Raw genomic sequence first — 20,350 nt, 5'->3', positions numbered from 1 at the left:
CAGCTCTATAGCCCCCCCCCCCCCCCCAGACAGACAGACAGGAGGCTCTACACCAAGGTGAACAGCTCTATAGCCCCCCCCCCCCCAGACAGACAGACAGGAGGCTCTACACCAAGGTGAACAGCTCTATAGCCCCCCCCCCCCCAGACAGACAGACAGGAGGCTCTACACCAAGGTGAACAGCTCTATAGCCCCCCCCCCCCAGACAGACAGACAGGAGGCTCTACACCAAGGTGAACAGCTCTATAGCCCCCCCCCCCCCAGACAGACAGACAGGAGGCTCTACACCAAGGTGAACAGCTCTATACCCCCCCCCCCCCAGACAGACAGGAGGCTCTACACCAAGGTGAACAGCTCTATAGCCCCCCCCCCCCAGACAGACAGACAGGAGGCTCTACACCAAGGTGAACAGCTCTATAGCCCCCCCCCCCCCCCCCAGACAGACAGACAGGAGGCTCTACACCAAGGTGAACAGCTCTATAGCCCCCCCCCCCCCCAGACAGACAGACAGGAGGCTCTACACCAAGGTGAACAGCTCTATAGCCCCCCCCCCCCCCCCAGACAGACAGGAGGCTCTACACCAAGGTGAACAGCTCTATAGCCCCCCCCCCCCCCCAGACAGACAGACAGGAGGCTCTACACCAAGGTGAACAGCTCTATAGCCCCCCCCCCCCCCCAGACAGACAGACAGGAGGCTCTACACCAAGGTGAACAGCTCTATAGCCCCCCCCCCCCCCCCAGACAGACAGACAGGAGGCTCTACACCAAGGTGAACAGCTCTATAGCCCCCCCCCCCCCCAGACAGACAGGAGGCTCTACACCAAGGTGAACAGCTCTATAGCCCCCCCCCCCCCAGACAGACAGACAGGAGGCTCTACACCAAGGTGAACAGCTCTATAGCCCCCCCCCCCAGACAGACAGACAGACAGGAGGCTCTACACCAAGGTGAACAGCTCTATAGCCCCCCCCCCCCAGACAGACAGACAGGAGGCTCTACACCAAGGTGAACAGCTCTATAGCCCCCCCCCCCCCCCCAGACAGACAGACAGGAGGCTCTACACCAAGGTGAACAGCTCTATAGCCCCCCCCCCCCCAGACAGACAGACAGACAGGAGGCTCTACACCAAGGTGAACAGCTCTATAGCCCCCCCCCCCCCCCCAGACAGACAGACAGGAGGCTCTACACCAAGGGGAACAGCTCTATAGCCCCCCCCCCCCCCCCCAGACAGACAGGAGGCTCTACACCAAGGTGAACAGCTCTATAGCCCCCCCCCCCCCAGACAGACAGACAGACAGGAGGCTCTACACCAAGGTGAACAGCTCTATAGCCCCCCCCCCCAGACAGACAGGAGGCTCTACACCAAGGTGAACAGCTCTATAGCCCCCCCCCCCCAGACAGACAGACAGACAGGAGGCTCTACACCAAGGTGAACAGCTCTATAGCCCCCCCCCCCCAGACAGACAGGAGGCTCTACACCAAGGTGAACAGCTCTATAGCCCCCCCCCCCCAGACAGACAGACAGGAGGCTCTACACCAAGGTGAACAGCTCTATAGCCCCCCCCCCCCCCCCAGACAGACAGACAGGAGGCTCTACACCAAGGTGAACAGCTCTATAGCCCCCCCCCCCCCCAGACAGACAGACAGGAGGCTCTACACCAAGGTGAACAGCTCTATAGCCCCCCCCCCCCCCCAGACAGACAGACAGGAGGCTCTACACCAAGGTGAACAGCTCTATAGCCCCCCCCCCCCCCAGACAGACAGGAGGCTCTACACCAAGGTGAACAGCTCTATAGCCCCCCCCCCCCCAGACAGACAGACAGGAGGCTCTACACCAAGGTGAACAGCTCTATAGCCCCCCCCCCCAGACAGACAGACAGACAGGAGGCTCTACACCAAGGTGAACAGCTCTATAGCCCCCCCCCCCCCAGACAGACAGACAGGAGGCTCTACACCAAGGTGAACAGCTCTATAGCCCCCCCCCCCCCAGACAGACAGACAGGAGGCTCTACACCAAGGTGAACAGCTCTATAGCCCCCCCCCCCCCCCCAGACAGACAGACAGACAGGAGGCTCTACACCAAGGTGAACAGCTCTATAGCCCCCCCCCCCAGACAGACAGACAGGAGGCTCTACACCAAGGTGAACAGCTCTATAGCCCCCCCCCCCCCCCCCAGACAGACAGACAGGAGGCTCTACACCAAGGTGAACAGCTCTATAGCCCCCCCCCCCAGACAGACAGGAGGCTCTACACCAAGGTGAACAGCTCTATAGCCCCCCCCCCCCAGACAGACAGGAGGCTCTACACCAAGGTGAACAGCTCTATAGCCCCCCCCCCCCCCCAGACAGACAGGAGGCTCTACACCAAGGTGAACAGCTCTATAGCCCCCCCCCCCAGACAGACAGGAGGCTCTACACCAAGGTGAACAGCTCTATAGCCCCCCCCCCCCCCCAGACAGACAGACAGGAGGCTCTACACCAAGGTGAACAGCTCTATAGCCCCCCCCCCCCCCCAGACAGACAGACAGGAGGCTCTACACCAAGGTGAACAGCTCTATAGCCCCCCCCCCCCCCCCAGACAGACAGACAGGAGGCTCTACACCAAGGTGAACAGCTCTATAGCCCCCCCCCCCAGACAGACAGACAGGAGGCTCTACACCAAGGTGAACAGCTCTATAGCCCCCCCCCCCCCCCAGACAGACAGGAGGCTCTACACCAAGGTGAACAGCTCTATAGCCCCCCCCCCCCAGACAGACAGACAGGAGGCTCTACACCAAGGTGAACAGCTCTATAGCCCCCCCCCCCCCCCCCCAGACAGACAGACAGGAGGCTCTACACCAAGGTGAACAGCTCTATAGCCCCCCCCCCCCCAGACAGACAGACAGGAGGCTCTACACCAAGGTGAACAGCTCTATAGCCCCCCCCCCCCCAGACAGACAGGAGGCTCTACACCAAGGTGAACAGCTCTATAGCCCCCCCCCCCCCCCAGACAGACAGGAGGCTCTACACCAAGGTGAAAAGCTCTATAGCCCCCCCCCCCCCAGACAGACAGACAGGAGGCTCTACACCAAGGTGAACAGCTCTATAGCCCCCCCCCCCCAGACAGACAGACAGGAGGCTCTACACCAAGGTGAACAGCTCTATAGCCCCCCCCCCCCCCAGACAGACAGGAGGCTCTACACCAAGGTGAACAGCTCTATAGCCCCCCCCCCCCCCAGACAGACAGACAGGAGGCTCTACACCAAGGTGAACAGCTCTATAGCCCCCCCCCCCCAGACAGACAGACAGGAGGCTCTACACCAAGGTGAACAGCTCTATAGCCCCCCCCCCCCAGACAGACAGGAGGCTCTACACCAAGGTGAACAGCTCTATAGCCCCCCCCCCCCAGACAGACAGACAGGAGGCTCTACACCAAGGTGAACAGCTCTATAGCCCCCCCCCCCCCCCAGACAGACAGACAGGAGGCTCTACACCAAGGTGAACAGCTCTATAGCCCCCCCCCCCCCCAGACAGACAGACAGGAGGCTCTACACCAAGGTGAACAGCTCTATAGCCCCCCCCCCCCCAGACAGACAGGAGGCTCTACACCAAGGTGAACAGCTCTATAGCCCCCCCCCCCCCCCCCAGACAGACAGGAGGCTCTACACCAAGGTGAACAGCTCTATAGCCCCCCCCCCCCCCAGACAGACAGGAGGCTCTACACCAAGGTGAACAGCTCTATAGCCCCCCCCCCCCCCCCCAGACAGACAGGAGGCTCTACACCAAGGTGAACAGCTCTATAGCCCCCCCCCCCCCCAGACAGACAGACAGGAGGCTCTACACCAAGGTGAACAGCTCTATAGCCCCCCCCCCCCAGACAGACAGACAGGAGGCTCTACACCAAGGTGAACAGCTCTATAGCCCCCCCCCCCCAGACAGACAGACAGGAGGCTCTACACCAAGGTGAACAGCTCTATAGCCCCCCCCCCCCCAGACAGACAGACAGACAGGAGGCTCTACACCAAGGTGAACAGCTCTATAGCCCCCCCCCCCCCAGACAGACAGACAGGAGGCTCTACACCAAGGTGAACAGCTCTATAGCCCCCCCCCCCCCAGACAGACAGACAGGAGGCTCTACACCAAGGTGAACAGCTCTATAGCCCCCCCCCCCCAGACAGACAGACAGGAGGCTCTACACCAAGGTGAACAGCTCTATAGCCCCCCCCCCCCCAGACAGACAGACAGGAGGCTCTACACCAAGGTGAACAGCTCTATAGCCCCCCCCCCCCCAGACAGACAGACAGACAGGAGGCTCTACACCAAGGTGAACAGCTCTATAGCCCCCCCCCCCCCAGACAGACAGACAGGAGGCTCTACACCAAGGTGAACAGCTCTATAGCCCCCCCCCCCCAGACAGACAGGAGGCTCTACACCAAGGTGAACAGCTCTATAGCCCCCCCCCCCCCAGACAGACAGGAGGCTCTACACCAAGGTGAACAGCTCTATAGCCCCCCCCCCCCCAGACAGACAGACAGGAGGCTCTACACCAAGGTGAACAGCTCTATAGCCCCCCCCCCCCCAGACAGACAGGAGGCTCTACACCAAGGTGAACAGCTCTATAGCCCCCCCCCCCCCAGACAGACAGACAGGAGGCTCTACACCAAGGTGAACAGCTCTATAGCCCCCCCCCCCAGACAGACAGACAGACAGGAGGCTCTACACCAAGGTGAACAGCTCTATAGCCCCCCCCCCCCAGACAGACAGGAGGCTCTACACCAAGGTGAACAGCTCTATAGCCCCCCCCCCCCCCCCCAGACAGACAGACAGGAGGCTCTACACCAAGGTGAACAGCTCTATAGCCCCCCCCCCCCCCCCCAGACAGACAGACAGGAGGCTCTACACCAAGGTGAACAGCTCTATAGCCCCCCCCCCCCCAGACAGACAGGAGGCTCTACACCAAGGTGAACAGCTCTATAGCCCCCCCCCCCCCAGACAGACAGACAGGAGGCTCTACACCAAGGTGAACAGCTCTATAGCCCCCCCCCCCCCAGACAGACAGGAGGCTCTACACCAAGGTGAACAGCTCTATAGCCCCCCCCCCCCCAGACAGACAGGAGGCTCTACACCAAGGTGAACAGCTCTATAGCCCCCCCCCCCCCCCCCAGCCAGACAGACAGGAGGCTCTACACCAAGGTGAACAGCTCTATAGCCCCCCCCCCCAGACAGACAGACAGACAGGAGGCTCTACACCAAGGTGAACAGCTCTATAGCCCCCCCCCCCAGACAGACAGGAGGCTCTACACCAAGGTGAACAGCTCTAAAACCCCCCCCCCCCAGACAGACAGACAGGAGGCTCTACACCAAGGTGAACAGCTCTATAGCCCCCCCCCCCAGTAATTTTTTACATTTTTTTTTATAATTATATATTTTTATATGATGATATTAATTAGAAATGAAAAGAACAGAAAAATAAAACAATATAAAAACTGTTTAAATATAGAATAGAAAAACAACAATAACAACACATTAGCCCGGGGGCAGGTAAAGACAAGAAACAGTTAGCAAAACGTTATCTTATCTTTACATTCTTCATACTTCTGAAGAAGAATTGTTTGCTCCTCATTGGTAAAGTATGAGGCTCTGCTGCTGCTGCTGCTGCTGCTGCTGCATCGCTGTGATTGGTCAGATGCTGTTAACCCTGTAACCCCGCCCTTTATATGTGAACGTGCTCATACCTAGATTGGACAAACCTGGGTTGAGTTACCGAGGTGACAACCACCGTCGTGTGACCACTTCTCTCCAGTGAAGTGAAAGTGTGTAACTGAAAGATACCTGAGTATGTTGAACCTGCTTGGTAGTAGAGGGACCTGGTATCTGACAGGAGTTGATCTGCTCTTCCAGCCAAACACTGGAAGAAATGCATGAATGAAGGTAAAGAAAGCTCTGATTCTACTTTAGTTCATACTTAACACACAGGAAATGGTGGATCATTTCCCCAGGTACCTGGTGTCTGATTGGTCGGCCCTCTGCCTTCCTCAACATGAGCTCCTCTATATGAGCAGCTGTGATTTTTGGCCACACATTTGTTTAGAATGCACATTTTGTAATTAGCTGGTCCAGGTTTAGTGTCGGCTGCTCTTTGTGCAGCTGGTTGTTTGTGACACGTTGCCACTTGGTGAATCCGTGTGTAAAAGTTTGTAGTGCATTGGTTTGGACAGGGAGAAAGTGGACGCCGTGTACTTGGGCTGATGTGAGTTTATTTGCTTGGTGTGAGATGGTGCTTGTGGGTCTGGGGCTGTTGAGGTGTTTGGCCGGGACCAGGTGGTTTTGTCTGCGTATAAGTTTGGGACTGGAGTTTTTCCTTGTAGGCTGAGGCGGCTGCTCCTTTGGGTGCGTTGCTGGGGGGATGTGTTAGTGTTGTGGCCACGCGGTTGAAGCTTTGCTTGGGAGCACATCCATGGTGTTCAGGGGGTTGTGGGTCTGCTGGTGGCCTCTCTGACCCATCGGGCTGCAGTGCTGCATGAAGACTAGGGGGGCAGTTAGTAGGTTTTCTGGAGGCAGTTAGCGGGGAAACTCTGGTCCGGTGAGGCCACGTTGTTGGGCACTGATACTCTGCTTTGTTTCCTGTGCTTTTGGTTGTACAGTGGAATCCGCTTATAGTGATCACGTTGGTCCAGGGTTAATTTGATTGACTGCTGTGGTGTCTGGGAAATAAAACAGCCAGTGAAAAGCAGAAGCAGTGTGTAGACAGTTAAATCTGTGTCTTACCAGTGTGTGTGTGTGTGTGGCCCATCTCATGAACAGCAGAGCGTCTTTCTCCGGGTCCCAGCCGTGGCGCGCTGCATCGCTGCGTGCTGCATCGCTGCGTGCTGCATCTCTGCATCGCTGCGTGCTGCATCGCTGCGTGCTGCATCTCTGCATCGCTGCATCGCTGCATCTCTGCATCTCTGCATCGCTGCATCGCTGCATCGCTGCATCTCTGCATCGCTGCATCTCTGCATCGCTGCATCGCTGCATCGCTGCATCTCTGCATCGCTGCATCGCTGCATCTCTGCATCGCTGCATCGCTGCATCGCTGCATCGCTGCATCGCTGCGTGCTGCATCGCTGCGTGCTGCATCGCTGCGTGCTGCATCTCTGCATCGCTGCATGCTGCATCTCTGCATCGCTGCGTGCTGCATCGCTGCATCGCTGCATCGCTGCGTGCTGCATCTCTGCATCGCTGCGTGCTGCATCGCTGCGTGCTGCTTCGCTGCATCGCTGCATCGCTGCGTGCTGCTTCGCTGCATCGCTGCATCGCTGCATCGCTGCATCGCTGCATCGCTGCATGCTGCATCCACGGGATCGGGAACATACATTTTGTTAACTCTTGAGTTCCAGTATCAGCAGGTGTGAGTCTGTGTGTGTGTGTGTGCATGAGTGAACACTTAGTTGGTTTTAACCCATTGAGTCCTGGTATCTGACAGGAGTTGATTTACATCCTCATTCTCTCCACTTAAAGGCTGTGGCCTTTAAACACACACACACACAGCATTGTGGCCTTTAAACACACAGGCTGATGTAGAGTCAGAAGGAGGAGAGATGGATGTCTGCTGTGTGAGGGCTCAGCTCATCAGCCACTTCATCAGGCTGATGAATGGCACCTGGGGGGGTGTGGCCCGGCTCAGCACTGCAACACTCACTCTTTTCTTTCTTTGTTTCTTTGTTTAGTTGGTTTGAGTTGTCTTTAAATTCATTAATACATTCTTTTTGTTAAAAATGCAAAACTCAAGTGCACTGTAAGACCGAACAGTAAAAGTTTGTTAAAAGGATTAAGTTGTGTTAACTCAAAAATGTAAAAAAGTTAATTCACTGCTCATTTTTAGAGTTATCTTAACGGATTTTCAATTTTAAGTGCACCGTACTCAAAAACTTCAATTCAGTTTTGTCACTGAACTCAAATTGTTTGACTTGTCATCCGTGACGTCACTCCCAACGAGTGGAAAATTCCAGTTCCCACTTGCGCCGACTCTGTGTGCAGCTGCAACTTCATAGCAAGAAAATAATTCTCAAAGATCCTGCCCGACTCAAAAGTTGAGTCGGGCAGGATTTAGTGAGGTAGCTGTAAATTCTGGAAAAAGGAGTAGGAACAACCCAGACAAACAGCCTACCCATGCTAACATGCTAACATTAAAAGACCAAAACGGGCAGAGGTGAATTTCCTCCTGAGGTTAGGATCTTGGAAGCTTGGAGCGAATTAGACTCCAATTTGTAGACGAAATACAGATGACTGACAAAAACCTCCCCCGAATTGCATCACTGATGCAGATGACCTTTGCCTTACGCCGAAAAGAAGTCATGAGTGCTGAGCTTCCTGTTGGAGAGATCCTGACACGCTGGCCGGCCCTTACACACAGAACTACACACAGCAGTAGTAGCAGTATACATTTAACAGTGATTTTATGTTTGTACAGATTTGTTCTGAGTTTCACAGGATCACAAACGTCAACCTGAAAAACCATTTCTATGCCGAGCTGGATGGACACGCACCCGTCTACAAAGTCTGTTCAGAGAAAAAGCAGCCGGCACTGGAGAGGGAAAGGCAGCCGAAGCTCTGGATCAGCTCTTCACCTCTTCTTGGTTACACTTCCTGCTGTTTGATAGCGTTAATAGCGTTAATTTTTTTAACGCGTTAATTTTTGTGTAATTAATTAATCGTAATTAACGCGTTAAAGTCCCGGCCCTAGTTATTATGTGATTATAAAATAGAAAAACTTCCACAAATTCTATCCAACTTTCATAAAGAAATGCTGTTGGCTCGGTCTTTAATCTAGAAGCACAACTTCTCTCCACATAGATGCTCAACACATCAAATATAAAAATAAATCTCTATTTCTTCATTCATGGTTTGATAAAAACATTATTTTAGTTTCCCAACTACTCAATGATAATGGACATTTACTAAATTACACTGAATTCCTTTCAACATCTGGTATTCCTGTGACCCCGAGGGGCTTTGCAGTTGTAATGGATGCTGTTCCTTCTAAGAGGTGCTGCTAAACCAGTTTGTCCTCCTTTACATCCCATAATAACACCAGTGGGGCATATGTGTTTCTCTGTTAAAACTAAAAAAAGGAATTATCTAATCAGATCACTGTTTCAAACTGATATTACCACGACTCCATCTGTGGTTCAGTACTGGTCTAATATTGTTAAAGGAACCTTCCGTACAAAAACCTAATTACAGATAAAGTGAGAGAAATGTCTTACAAACTAATTCATAGATAAATGTCACCCTGACAAACATTATCTGTTAAAATGTAATAAAGATCTATGTGTGAACTGTTCTCTGTGTGAGTCTGAGCCTGTAGCTCTACTGCCACCTACTGGACAGAAGTAGCTACTGCGTTACATCCTATGGTTACATCACACTGAAGATTGACTCAGACTTTTCTTTAGATTGGAACAATAATGTACTTTTTGGTGTCCACGATGTCAAAAGTAAGAAACAGAAAGAACTGTATGTCATAAACTTGATAATAATATTAGGGAAATAGCTGAATGTCGTCACTCTAAACCCTGTTAGAGGCATCCCAGAGGGAAACGGAACAGTAACATGCTAAGTATCTGTGACTGAAATAATAAGAAAGCTATGAAAACATGTGATTTGTGCTCTTTATTCTCTGTATTTATTTAATAGCCTATAGCTTTGTTTGGTCTGAAACACGGGTCTGTCAGTCACTCTGCTCTGCTCTGAGCCCAGGAGAAAACTTTCCTTGTATCCTACAACCTTTATCCAATGAGGAGAGAGAACGGCATAAAGGGCTGTGTGTGCAGCCAAGGAACGCCGTGAATGTGGTGACGTAGCGACGAGGACTGTTATGGTGCGTTCAAGGAAACTCGTAACTCGTGTTTTTCCGACCTGTGAAGTGGGACCAGTTCGATCTGGTACGAGTTCACCGGTCGGAAGTTACGAGTGGCCGTTATAGTGACTTTCACCGGTAAAACAGGTCGGAAAAACACGAGTGGGTTGCCTGGAACGCTACAAAGTCGTAAGTCGTGACTTGAAGCTGTAATTTACGATTTCAAAAGCCTGCCTGGAACGCAGCATTAGCGAAAACCACCGGATCGCTTACTTCTGCTTTAATAATAACTACCTTTGTATTGATTATATTTCTGTCAATAAAGATTGAAGAAAGAATAAAGATTTATATTTTATATTGATCCTGTGACGAGTTGTTTCTGTTTTTATGGTCAGATCGAAGTGTGTGTGTGTGTGTGTGTGTGTGTGTGTGTGTGTGTGTGTGTGTGTGTGTGTGTGTGTGTGTGTGTGTGTGTGTGTGTGTGTGTTCTTCACCGAGGTCTAAACTATGAACGTCCAGTTGGAGCCAATAACCGGTGAGTTTCTTCACTAATAAAATAAAATAAATGAAACTTTCTGTCGGTGCTGGTTCGTCTCTATTGAAGCTTTGACTAAATAGAAAAATAAAATAATTAAATAATTAACAGAACAAACTTTACTTATTGTACGTGGAACTTAGATAATTAATAAACTCACCTCTACTGTGAAGTGGGATCTGATCTTCTTCATAATGTTGTTTCCATAGAAACGTAGTTCAGTTCAGTTCAGTTTAGTTTCTGTTCCAGTTGGTTCAGTCTCAGTTCAGTTTTATTGTTGAATCTGATCTGAGTTCAGTTGAAGCCTCTCACCTGATGAACTCACCTGGAGCTGCCGTGGTCTCTCAGAGGTCAGAGGTCAGAGGTCAGAGAATAGTTTAGGATCTCCATTAGCTGGTACCTTAGCAGCCAGCTAGACTAACACAAAATATACATATACACAACATATCATACATTTACATTTACATTTACAGTCAATCACAACAACCTAAATGTTAAAAAGTTAAAGCAAACACTTAAAAATGTCCACACATCTTCAACAGAGTTTTTCTTAGATAAACCACTCTTACTCGTATACAGCTCATAAAAAATAACATTTCAATTTCTTTTTAAATACCTGTTTCCTTAACAGAGGTAGTGAGTTGTTGCTCTAGAGATAAAAGATGGTGATAAGACCTTAGAGGCTTCCAGCTGAACCGCTGCTGGAGCCTCTAGTGCTGCAGCTGTGCAGTGTTTCTAAAAACTATTAGAGTAAATAAAAAGTCAGGTGTTTTACTGATGAAGAAACACTGAAACATTACTGCAGAGCTCGATGCTCGATGCTGTAACCTGTTATCTACCAGCAGCCATGAGAGGGAATCATGCAGCAGTTAACAACAACTCAATACCAACCGTGCAGCCTTATTTTGGGCGATCTGCAGCTTTTTGAGCTCAGTTTTTGCAGCCGATGCCCAAACCACAGAGCAATAGTCTAGGTGGCACAACACCAAACTCTGTACAATCTGACACACGAGGGGTCGAGCAACAAAGGAAGCACATTTCCTGGAGATACCAACAGCTCTTCCCATTTTTAAGATCATTTGATTAATGTGATTATTAAAGGAAAGCCTGGAATCCACTGTTACACCCAGGAGTTTAACAGTCTCTACTTGTTCCACAGGGACATTATTTCACTTTAAATCCAACTTTGGGCTACAAAATAGCGTCTGTCTTGAACCTAGAGGTCAGAGGTCACTCAGAGGTCAGAGGTCAGAGTCGACCGTGAAGAAACGACCTCAACCTGCTCAGTGTGAAACAGTTCACGTCCATTCAACTCTTTTTGTTTGGTTGTTAAGTCGCCTTTATTTTTGGGGCTTTTGGCCTTTGGACAGGAGAGTTGAGAGACAGACAGGAAATGTCAGGCAGAGGGGGGGGGGGGGTGACACGTAGGAAAGGGCCGCTCCACGCGGGATTCGAACCGGGGCCGCCTGCAGTGAGGACCATATTGTTTTGATATCTTTCATCTTTGCCATGAGAGACAACTTCAAAATGATCAGTTTCTCTGGTTTTACTACATAGACGTGTGTTTCAGTAAAATAAACATTTAGTTTTATTCTATTAACAACTAACAACAATAAAAATATGATCATTTAGAGGGTTAGGCCTAAACTAACCTTAACCCTCTAAATGATCAGAAAATCATGACAATTAGTCTAAATAATATGAAGTCTGTTCAGACCCTGAATAATAAAGCAAAGGAAACATGTTGATGAATGTAAAGACAGGAAACACACGTAGAGAAGCTTCTGTCTCAGTTTCTTCTTTTTCATCACAATTATATATATAGGCTACTATATCATTTACATTATATACAGTATATCTACAGTACAGGCCACACACCTTCTCATTCAATGTGTTTCCTTTATTCTCACTGAAGGCACCAAAACTATGAATGAACACATGTGGAATTAACAACAAAAGTGTGAAATAAGTGAAAACACGTCTTTTCTTCTTTGTCTTCTCTTTCTTCTTTTCTTCTTCCTCTCCTTCTTCCTCCTCCTCCTCTATCTCTGCCCCCACCACTTCTAGTTTCTTCAGAGTAGCCCCCCTTTGCTCTGATTACTGCTTTGCACACTCTGGGCTTCTCTTGATGAGCTTCAAGAGGTGAACCTGTTACCTGACCTGAACATGGTTTTCACTTCACAGGTGTCAGTGCCTTGTCAGGTTCATTAGTGGAATTTACCTGAGAATCTACAATGTAAACAGTCATGAAAATAAAGGAAATGCATCGAGTGTGTCCAAACTTTTGGTCTGTACTGTATATAATCACCTTATTTACATTATATATATATATATCTAGGCTGTTGTTTCTGCAGTATTTCATACATCATACAAATCAACAGTGATAAGCACACACACACACACACACACACACACACACACACACACACACACACACACACACACACACACACACACACACACACACACACACACACACAGAGTTGTGTCATTAGTTGAGTCAGTGTTATTGTTCATGGATTATTCTCTGATTGGTTTGATAATAGATCGATATAGTTATTGATCAGTAGATATTAGTAGTAGTAGCCTATAGTGTTGTAGTAGTATTGCAGTAGCGGAAGCAGGAAGGGAGTATCTGAGTATCTGAACCAACTCAACAACTTCTGTAAAAACTTTCATCGTGACGTCACAGACCGGAAGCTACCTGCCGCCCCTTCACAATAAAAGCCCGTTCCGCCGCGAGACCGTGACAGCAGCGCGGGGTTAGGGCTTTTATTGTGAAGGCGGCGCACTCCCAGACCGGAAGTAGCGGTGCTGACGTCACACTTGACTCGGGTCTGATCCGGATCACCGAGCTCCGCTGCCTCGCGCCGCGCCGCTGCTGCTGCGTTCCTCTGCACCGCGTTACTTCGTTACTTTGTTGACTCTGTCCTCGCGACGCTGCGGAGGTTTTAACGGCGGGAACCAGGACTAAGACCCGGACCAGAACCAGGACTAAGACCAGGACTAAGACCCGGGCCAGGACCAGGACCGAGACCAGGTGAGTCTGTCAGGACACAAACACCTGAACCGGGTTAGTCTTAGTCTTAGTGCTGGTCCTGGTCCCAGACCTCAGACCACCTGAGACACCTGTTCAACCCACTTTTTGTCAAAAAACGAGATGTAGTCATTTCTGGGACATTAAAGGTTCTGCTGCTGCATCATGGATCAGGATAAATATCTGGACTCATCGTGACCTTATTTAGGATATATTTATATCTGAGGTGGTTTTCACAGTAACTCCCCAAAGCTGTGGTGAAACAACAAGACAACACAGTAACTAGTTACCCCGGCCCTTTCTTCCTGTGTAGATGATCAACAGGCTGCTGCCAGTATGAACCAATAGGAGTTTCACCTTATACAGTATTTAGCCTCAGTGCACAGACAGACAGAGGGAACTCTGTAACTCTGAACTAAGGGTTAAATGTTCAGTTAGAGTTAGATATGTTTACACAGCTAGACTAGACTACTACTGGTAAAAACTAAAACAAGGCTTTGAAGCAGTTTTCAGAATCCTCAGTTCAGTCCAGTTGACTGGACAACAACAAGACTGAAACTCTTTTTTCTCAGAACTGCTCTGAGGAGTTTTACCCCGTTCTTCTGTTGTCGGGCAGATTACCAGGACCAGGACCAGGACCAGAACCAGAACCAGGACTAAGACCAGGACCAGGACCAGGACTAAGACCAGGACCAGAACCAGGACTAAGACCAGGACCAGAACCAGGACTAAGACCAGGTGAGTCTGTCAGGACACAAACACCTGAACCGAGTCAGGTCTTAGTGCTGGTCCTGGTCCCAGACCTCAGACCAGGACCAGAACCAGGACTAAGACTAAGACCAGGACCTGGTTCAGGACTCTGTAACTTCCCAAAACGTTTTCAGGAACAGAAACGAGTCAGGATCATGTGACTGTTGATGTTGAAAACTTTATTTAAACTTAAAGGGCAACTTTGGTTTTTTTCAACCTGGCCTGTTTTCACTTGTTTCTCTGTGTATGTGAGTGATGGATAGTAGTTTTATTGAGGTGGCTGCAGTACTGAGCCGGGCAGGCTGCCTGCAGCCCATAATGCTCTACCACAGGGCAAGTGGCTCTGTCAAAGTTCACCCACTGAGGCTCAGATAGTTACAATGAGTGTCTGACAACAAACTAGAAAGGAGAAATGGACGTAATCGTCTGTTTGCTGTGATCTGGGTCCAGATCTCACCACACCACCACGTCACCACACCACTATCTGAGTCTGTCAGTGTGAAACAATGCAGGTTTATAGGGTGAACTCTGACGGAGCCACTTGCCCGGTTGCAGAGCGTTATGGGCTGCAGGCTGCCTGCCTGGTGGTAGAGTATTATGGGCTGCAGGCTGCCTGCCTGGTGGACCATTTTCTCCCAAACGACACATTAGAGATGAGATGTTTTGTCACATAACAAAGGATGCCTTGAATGTCATGTAATGATAATAACTAATTTTACTGCCTTTTTGCTTTGTAGGGCAGAAGATGAATCCCCCTCCTGTCTCCGTAGCGACAATGAATCCCCCTCCTGTCTCCGTAGCGACCATGAACCCCCCTCCTGTCTCCGTGGCGACCATGAGCGTGCAGCCGCGGCGCATCAGGCTGAAGCCCTGGCTGCTGGCCCAGGTGGACAGCGGTCGCTACCCGGGACTGGGATGGATGGGTCCAGACCACCGCCTCTTCCTGATACCATGGAAACACGCCACTCGCCACACGCCGTCGTCCGACGAGGAGAACACCATCTTCAAGGTGGGAACGCAGGGAACTATGTTCACTCTCATTTTCAAAATTCAACTCTCCTGATGAGCTGCTGGAGCGACTACGTCCACATGCTGGTGCTGTGGCCTCACCTCTACAACTCCACATATCAATACTACTGGCTGTTACTATAATGATTAATAACAGATTATTTTGACAACATTAAAGGCTGCTCCATATCTAGGTCAGTTACAGTTCATGATAACAAAATACTATATTGTTTTGGCAAAGTAGATTTAGCATTTATTTCCATATGAACAATTATGTCAAAAACTAACTAACATCAAGTTGGTGTCATCAACTCTTGGCACAGAAGCATCTTGATATGAACAGTAATAATAATTCTCAAGCAAAAACTTCAATGGTAGTTGCACTACAGACCATAGTTAAGGTCATAGCTACATTTCACCATTAGAAGCCACATTAGAGAGAAATAAACAGTAAACTAGTTGAGGATGTTTGAGTGCAACTTATTTTGTCTTCTGGGCAAAGAGGAGGAGCAGTAAAACACCTGAGAGGGAACAGTGATGCTGACGTCCGTAGTCCAGCTGTGTTAACCCCTGCGCTGCGTCTTGCAGGCGTCCAGCTGTGTTAACCCCTGCGCTGCGTCTTGCAGAGTTTAACTTAAACCCTGCGCTGCGTCTTGCAGGCGTCCAGCTGTGTTAAACCCTGCGCTGCGTCTCTTAGGCGTCTAGCTGTGTTAACCCCTGCGCTGCGTCTTGCAGGCGTCCAGCTGTGTTAACCCCTGCGCTGCGTCTCTTAGGCGTGGGCGGTGGCGACGGGGAAGTTCCAGGACGGCGTGGACGATCCCGACCCGGCCAAGTGGAAAGCGAATCTCCGCTGCGCTCTGAACAAGAGCCGCGAGTTCCAGCTGAAGTACGACGGCACCAAGGAGACGCCGCTGCAGCCGTACAAGATCTACGAGGTCCTGGAGCAGCCGGGGAGCGCAGGTGACCGCCGCCGTCGTCATGGTGACAGCTCATCTACAACAACCACCTGACTTCCTAAAGATGTAGAGCCTGTTCATGGAAAAGGGATAAACCTTGTTCTACTTGGCTTTAGAAAAGAGGAGCTACAGCTGGAAGGTTTTCTGTAGATGAGCTGAACTGAAGATTTATCTCTTTTCATTTGATCTATCTTTAGTTTACTCATTCAGACCTTTACATACATTTATATGTATCTCTGTGTGTGTATACATATAAATGTACTCATTTATTTATTTATCTTTCTACCAACACGATTCTAACACATGCAATGATATAGGCCCTGTCCCAATTCTCCCCCTAGCCCTAAATATTTGCCCTAACCCTACATTTTGCGTGTTCACGTGTAGGGGTAGGGTGTCCCATTACTCTGGGAGCAAGGGGAAGTGCGATTTTGCCCTTAAAATCAGCCCTCAAAATGTAGTGAGGTCTGATGCTTAAAACGAAGTGGAAAATGAAATTACCCGTTGTCACGATCGATCGCCGTTTAGACAAATCTGAAATGCCTGAAGAAACATTACTATTTCTCTGTGTGTGTGTGTTTTGTGTTGCTATGTGTTGTATTTATTGGGGGAATCACGGCGTCTAGAAAGCATCCGTGGCTGCAGCTGACAGGGACAGCTAACGGTAGCTAAGCTAACGGTGGTAGCTAAGCTAACGGCGATAGCATCAGGACGTCAGCTGTTAAAACCCTCCCGTTGTGGGACACCACATGAAACTACTCCAGTTAGCTCAGTCATGTTGGAACTCAGATATCCGCTGGAGAAAATATTTGTTCATGGAGCGTTTATTGAGTCACTGAGTTATTAAAGTTAAACAGGTAGCTAACCGTTAGCCCGGCTAATCTATGATAACCATGACTAATTACAAAAATTGTTTAGACTGAGATAAACAAACACAGCCAAAGCAACAGGCAACACAACATCTGGAACCGCCGGCATTTTTCCTGAATGAAAATAGTAGCACGCTCCACCGGTGTAATTGTAAACATGTGGCGTATGTCATCACGTTCGCTACGTTCACTACACTAGTGGTGTCCCATTTCCATAGGGAAAGATTTTCAGCCACTTTCCCTCAACGAGGGGAATTTACGGTTGAGGCCAGGGCACTCAAAACCAAGTGGAAGTTTTAAGGGGGAGAATTGGGACAGGGCCATAATGTCCTTTCCCTTTTTTCTTCTTTTTTCTCCTTCTTTCAGTTATTTTCTTGTATGTGCCTTCTAGTTGTTGACCGTGTGTAAAGTAAGTGACTTCCTGTGTGTGTTTCAGACGGCGTGGACGTGGAGGTGGATGTGGACGAGGACGAGGACGAGGTGAGGACGCAGCAGCAGGTAAAACATCTTCTCTCTCCGTCTCTTCTCTCTTCTCTTCTCACCTCATCATCCTGTTTCCCTTCAGATGCCGAACCTCATGGACCTGAGCATCGGTGAGTCACCGCGCTGCACATCGCCATGGAAACCAGGTGGATGGTGTCATGAGATAAGATTACGATAAGATTACACTTTATTGTCAGATCACTCTGAAATGTGTCTTGTGTCCCCATGACGTCCAAGGTTTCACACACATAATAACACAATACCAAAAACAGACATTTACACAAAGCATAAATGTTTCCCTCAAACGTCACATTTAAAGAAACACACAAACTACCTCCTAACTCCATTCACAACATCAATCCAACATTACAACGTGTCTTTGGTGCAACAGCCAGTGCTCAGTCTGTACATGAACCCGAGGGTCTAGTCGACTTAGAGACCAAACTCTGATTTAACAGTTTAGTTTAGTTTAGTTTATTATTACAGGACAGAGTAGCTACAATACCATTAATCATTTTTGGAACAGAGAAGAGATGGTTGTACCAGATTTAGCCACTAGGGCTCATTTCCATCTGTAGTCCCAACAGAAAACTCACAATACAAATCACAATAAAATACAGATCACAGTAAAATACAGGAGAAACCCAAGACATAGAACGACACAGGTGAACACCTGGACGGCACAGAGGCAACACACACACACACACACACACACACACACACACACACACACACACACACACACACACACACACACACACACACACACACACACACACACACACACCGCCGCACAAGTAGCCACGTGGACAACAGGGGGACAACAGAGAAAACACAGACATACATCTCCTCATTCAGAGTGGAGGAACACACAACACCAAAAAGAAATAGTAGGCAAAGTGCAAAGTGCTGATAGCAGCAGGATGTTGGTTGTCATACACTATGTGTGTGGTGGACACATCAGTACAGTAGCTGTATAGTTGACAAAGTGCAACGTGCTCATAGCAGCAGGATTATTCACAGTATTGATAGTAATAAATAAAGTAATAATAAGTAAAACATGAAAGTGGCGACAGTGGCAGATGTAATACCAACGATGGTAGTTCTCAGTTACAAAAAATAAAAAGTGACCAGCTATGGTGATGAGACAGATGTACGTATCTATGGATACCAGATGGAAACAGAGACAAGGGACAGAAGAGTTCCTCAGTCTGTTCAGTCTCTAAACCTCCTGTTTGATGGCAGAAGCTGATATTCCCCCAATAACACGTTAGATATTACTATAAGAGACAACATTCTTTTAGTGTTTAGCTGCTTGAACATGTGACTCCAAAGTTTGACCCACAATCTCTGAACAGATGTGTATCAGTCTGGTTGCTGGTCATGTGACGATGATGTAATCTGATGACGTAATGTCTCGTCAGACCCCAGGATCGGTGACTCCGCCCCCTTCGCCGCCCACTCCGAGCTGAGCCGCTTCGGACCGCTGATGGGCGGCGTTCCCACGGCGACCGCGGCTCCAGACCTGATGGACGCCACCATGAGGGTCGAGACCCCGGACCAGGACCAGACGCCGGCGGCGGCGGTGGTGGCAGCAGCGTGCAAGTACGACCTGCTGAGCAGCGTTCCTCGTGAGTAACGACACCGTTAGAACCTCCTTTATCCACCACTTTATTTTCCCATGATCCATTGCGTCACACCACAACGGAAGTCGGTTTTCAACCCCGTAGTAGCATTCTAGCGAGCGGCTAACTGGTAGCGTTAGCGGCTAACTGGTAGCGTTAGCGGCTAACTGGTAGCGCTAGCCACCGGTGTAGGTACCATGTGGGGGCTCCGGGCTGCCAAAACCGCCCTGACTAATCTGATGTTTGTCACGTCTACAAAACGAATTACCGAACAAACACCACCATCTCTGTGTGCACACCTCTGCAACTAGTCATCGTAGCCGTTAGCTTAGCTGCTGCTGACAGCTAACAGCAGCAGCAAACTAACATCAGGACGTCAGCTGTTAAAACCCTCCCGTTGTCGGACACAACATGAAACTACTCCAGTTAGCTCAGTCATGTTGTTACAAAGATATCTGCTGGAGAAAATATTTTTTTCATGGGCTGTTTATTGAGTTATTTAAAGGGATAGTTCACCCTAGAATGATATTTCGCTCATTATCTACTCACCCTCATGTTGACTAAGGGCTGGAAGAATTATCAGAGTCCACCGTCCCTTCTCTGAGTTACAGGGGGTCTCGGCGTAGCAGTGCATTTCAATGCAACGGTTGCAAAGGGACACCAGAGCTCTTCGTAAAAAAACACACACAAAAAAACATCCAAATACCTCCATGATGCTCGTATGTAATGTCCGTCTTGTGCTGAAGCCCCAAATTGCGTAATTGTCCCGAAAAAAATTAAATAAGTCTATATTTTAAGCTTGTTTGTAGCGGAAGCTTCTCGTCTTCTTCTTCTTCTCCTCTTCCTGGTCCGTCCAAATATCGCGTGATTTGCGCCAGCGTCATTGCGGTTACTGCGAATCACGCGATATTTGGACGGACCAGAGAAGAGGAGAAGAACTGCTACGCCGAGACCCCCTGTAACTCAGAGAAGGGACGGTGGACTCTGATAATTCTTCCAGCCCTTAGTCAACATGAGGGTGAGTAGATAATGAGCGAAATATCATTCTAGGGTGAACTATCCCTTTAAGACACTGCTAACGGCTAACAGTTAGCCCAGCTAACGTTAATCTAAAATGTAATGAATGGAGTGTCATAGCGACACCCAGCGTCGTTCTCTGGAAAGTGGTGGATAAAACGTAAAGGTGAAATCCTGCGATCTGATTGGTTGTTAACCGTGGTATATTGAGCATATACCACGGCTACTATTCTAAAGCCTTATCACAGCGTAG

General features: G+C 49.3%; 1 protein-coding gene across 1 annotated transcript; it reads left to right on the top strand.

Annotated features, from left to right (window-relative positions):
* Positions 1–14,914: 14,914 nt before the first annotated feature.
* Positions 14,915–19,094, top strand: LOC311006476 (interferon regulatory factor 6-like; the record flags this gene model as incomplete). Its single annotated transcript, XM_083999323.1, has 5 exons — positions 14,915–15,148; positions 15,921–16,107; positions 17,409–17,452; positions 17,538–17,565; positions 18,880–19,094. The coding sequence occupies 5 exons, from the start codon at positions 14,915–14,917 to the stop codon at positions 19,092–19,094; spliced, it is 708 nt and encodes a 235-aa protein (XP_083855449.1).
* Between the last annotated feature and the right edge of the window lie 1,256 nt (positions 19,095–20,350).

Source organism: Trachurus trachurus (assembly GCF_905171665.1).
Source record: "Trachurus trachurus genome assembly, chromosome: 23".
In the NCBI taxonomy this organism is placed as follows: domain Eukaryota; kingdom Metazoa; phylum Chordata; class Actinopteri; order Carangiformes; family Carangidae; genus Trachurus; species Trachurus trachurus.
The sequence above is the reverse complement of the archived record's forward strand: the minus strand, read 5'-3'. Positions and strand labels throughout refer to the sequence as shown.